This window comes from Fulmarus glacialis, unplaced genomic scaffold (assembly GCF_000690835.1).
Source record: "Fulmarus glacialis isolate BGI_N327 unplaced genomic scaffold, ASM69083v1 scaffold28485, whole genome shotgun sequence".
NCBI lineage: Eukaryota > Metazoa > Chordata > Aves > Procellariiformes > Procellariidae > Fulmarus > Fulmarus glacialis.
In genome coordinates, this window is record NW_009215373.1 from 1,628 (window position 1) to 4,873 (window position 3,246).

General features: G+C 48.3%; 1 protein-coding gene across 1 annotated transcript; it reads left to right on the forward strand.

The window, feature by feature from the left end:
- Positions 1-416: 416 nt before the first annotated feature.
- Positions 417-3,012, forward strand: CNP (2',3'-cyclic nucleotide 3' phosphodiesterase). Its single transcript, XM_009578919.1, has 3 exons — positions 417-1,081; positions 1,662-1,804; positions 2,366-3,012. Exons 1-3 carry the CDS (start codon positions 466-468, stop codon positions 2,816-2,818), a joined length of 1,212 nt encoding a protein of 403 aa, XP_009577214.1. The 5' UTR covers positions 417-465; the 3' UTR covers positions 2,819-3,012.
- The last annotated feature ends 234 nt before the right edge of the window (positions 3,013-3,246 follow it).

A 3,246-nucleotide genomic window follows, 5' to 3' on the forward strand; every position in this document is an offset into this window, starting at 1 on the left:
ATCAGTTTGACACTTGAAGTGCTCTGCCCGGCTGTAGCTTTGCGGCAGCTCGTGGTGCCTGTGAAACTGCAGCTGCTGCCACGTGACGGGTGAAACTTCCCCTTCCCGGTCAGGCAGGGCCCAGCTGCCGAGGCCGGAGCCAGACCCGCACCTTCAGCTCCTCAGGTCAGACGGCCGGTGCCGGCGGGTGGTGGGACAGGGCACGGGTCCCTGCTGCGGGACCAGCCGGGGTAGCTGCGAGAGAGGGTTTAAGCCAAGCAGGGCAGCTGAGGCTAGGGGACCTGGGGGTAGAGATGTTCCCTGTGCCCCGCTCCTCCCAGTGAAGGTTCTCAACAGCGTGTGCTTGTGCAGTGGGAACACGCGGTCTCTTGGGGTTGCTAGCCTGCAAAATATTTTCTTCTTGCATTTCAGAACAGAGGGTTCTCAAAGAAGAGTCACACATTCCTGCCTAAACTATTTAGAAAAATGTCTACTCAATCAGCGAAAGAAAGACCTGAAAGCTTGCAGTTCCCTTTCCTTGACGATGAAGATACCATCTCCACAGTCAAAGAATCTAAAACCTTTTTTATTTTAAGAGGCCTGCCTGGCAGTGGGAAGTCCACTCTTGCCCAGGCTATTCAAGATAGGTATAAAGATGCCTGCAAGGTCGTCTCTGTTGATAGCTATAAAATTACACCTTTAGTAAGAAGCACCATTCCTGAAGAGTATTCAAAGGTGGATGAGGATCTAGTTGACTATTGCAAACGAGAGATCAGCGTTATCGTTTTGGATGACACTCACCACGAGAGGGAACGACTGGACCAACTCTTTGATATTGCTGACAAATACCGGTACAAAGTCATCTTTGCTGAGCCCAAAACCCAGTGGCGAATGGATTGCTTGCAGCTGAAGGAAAAGAATCAATGGAAACTGCCAGTGGAAGAGTTGAAGAAGATGAAGCCGAGCTTGGAGAAGGAATTCCTACCCATGTATTTTGGGTGGTTTTTGAGCAAAAGAAGTTCAGAGATCCTGAGGAAAGCTGGCCAGGCCTTCTTAGATGAGCTTGGAAGTCTCAAAGCCTTCAAAAAGGAGAGTAAATACTGTATGTATAAAAGTATCTTACCAAGTTCTTATTCTGTCAATGAAATGTTAATACTCAGCAAATGGAACGAGTTTAGTCAGGTTCCAAAGTGAATTTCTAGTTAAAGTTAGCAACAAGAAAAACTGTGTAAAGCTACTAATCCGATTCCCATAGTTGACAAAGTTGCTGTTGTAAGTAAAAATAAATGAAAGATTTTTTCCAAAGAAGTCTGTTTAGCTGTGACACTGTAGGGGGCTGGGTTTGGATGGCAGCAGCGTTACATCGGGTGGCTGGGCATCCCCTGGTTGCTGCAGTGAGTCAAAGAGAAAAGGGAGAGACTGAGCAATCTTGTCCCTTAAGGGATTCAACAACATCAAGGTTAAGACGAGCCATGATGATGCGCAGAAGCTTCTGTTTTCTAGTTACATCTGGTTAGCCTAGGCGGAAGGAGTTTTACTTACCCATCTAGTCCTTTTCAGCAGTAAGAAAGACGAAACATGAAGGACAGGTTGGTGAAGAAAGCTGAGATGGGACTTAGGCTTGTGGGGTGCCATCAGGGGGATCATTTTTTGATAGTAATATTGTTTACCTGTATTTACAGTTGCTTCCGCTATTGAAGATCCCAAAATAAAAATAGATCTCACCAGCTACTTTGTGAAGAGGCCGCCCGGGGTCTTACACTGCACCACAAAATACACCGAGTTTGGAAAAGCAGCCGGAGCTGAGGAATACGCACAGCAAGAAGTGAGTGCCGGGGCTCCGACTCCTCCCCACGACCCCAGTCTCCCTCCCCCTTCCCAGCAGGGGATCCACAAGCCTCTCGGGGTGGGCTGGGGACGCGGCTTTGCTTGGAGCTGAGAGGCCCGTAGGGACAGTAAGTACGTCCACGTGGCCTGTGCAATAGAAAAGTATAATTGTGGGAGAGATGGTGACTATTTCCTGTTAGCTTCCAAACAAAATACCCCATCCCCATCCCCCCCAGCATCATCTCCAATAGCCCGATTTGGATGATGATGAGTTAAGGTATTTACAGTTCAGCTAAATTACTTCAGAACAGATGAGCCCAAGTTAAATACTGGAATTGGTGAAAGGAAAAGATGTAACCAGCTCCGAATTCACGGAGCAGGAACTTCAGGCCGTGATCTTGTAGTTGCACACAGTATCTCAGATAGGTCAAAGCAAGAGCTACCGTGACGGGCCAAGACCCCGCGCCTGCGGACAAGAAAGCCAACCGCACTGCTGTAAATCCCACCTGTCTGCAGGCAGTTAAAGCTGTGTTCCGGCCTTGTCTCCCTCTTCTCCCAGGCTGTGAAGGCTTCCTACAGCAAAGGCTTCACCTTGTCCATTTCTGCTCTGTTCATCACAACAAAAACTGTTGGTGCTCGTGTAGAGCTGAGCGAACAGCAGCTGCTGCTGTGGCCTGGAGACGCCGATAAGATCCTGCCCACCGACAGCCTCCCGAAAGGCAGCCGGGCTCACATCACCCTCGGCTGTGCCAACGGCGTCGAGGCAGTCCAGACCGGGCTCGATCTGCTGGAGTTTGTGAAACTGGAAAAGGCAGGGAACAAAGGGGATGAAGTGGGGGAAATTGGAGGAGGGAAACTGCTGTATTTTGATAATGGTATGTGGATGCTCGTCCTTTCTAAAAAGATTGATGTGAAGGCGATATTCTCAGGTTACTATGGAAAAGGAAAACTTGTGCCAACGCAGAGCACCAACAAACGGGGCTCTGCTTTTAGTTCCTGCACCATCATCTAGGAGCATGGGCAGGGTCGCGAGTTTGTTTTTAAAAGGCAAGTAACTCCTGTAACCTTTAAAAGTGTAAAGAGAAATAATTCTACCTTTACTAAAGTAAGCCCTTTTGCCAACCCCAGTGTGAAGCCTCTCTGGGGAGAGTTTATTGGCCTCGGAGCGAGGAAGAAAACAAGCAACTCTTGACTGACAAACTGTCACATAACTGATGTCAATAACTGAAGTGCTGCTGAGTGTATTTTAAAGGAAGAGTTTTGGAGAGAACTAGCCGTGGTGGTCTGCTTGTTTTCTTCCTCGGAGGAAGATCTCCTATGGTCTTTTGTAACTTCCCTATGAACCACAATCGTTCGATCTTCACATGTCAGTACTACAAGCAGTGGCAGACCAAAGCCTGTACATAACTGGTCTGAAGCCAAGTGAAGTGAACTGTGTAA

Bases quoted from the DNA above. Each gene is read 5' to 3' on its own strand.
- CNP (XM_009578919.1), top strand. From the start codon at position 466: ATGTCTACTCAATCAGCGAAAGAAAGACCTGAAAGCTTGCAGTTCCCT. The intron at 1,082-1,661 runs GTATGTATAAAA...CTGTATTTACAG, and splicing joins CAAAAAGGAGAGTAAATACT to TTGCTTCCGCTATTGAAGAT. The intron at 1,805-2,365 runs GTGAGTGCCGGG...CTCTTCTCCCAG, and splicing joins AGGAATACGCACAGCAAGAA to GCTGTGAAGGCTTCCTACAG.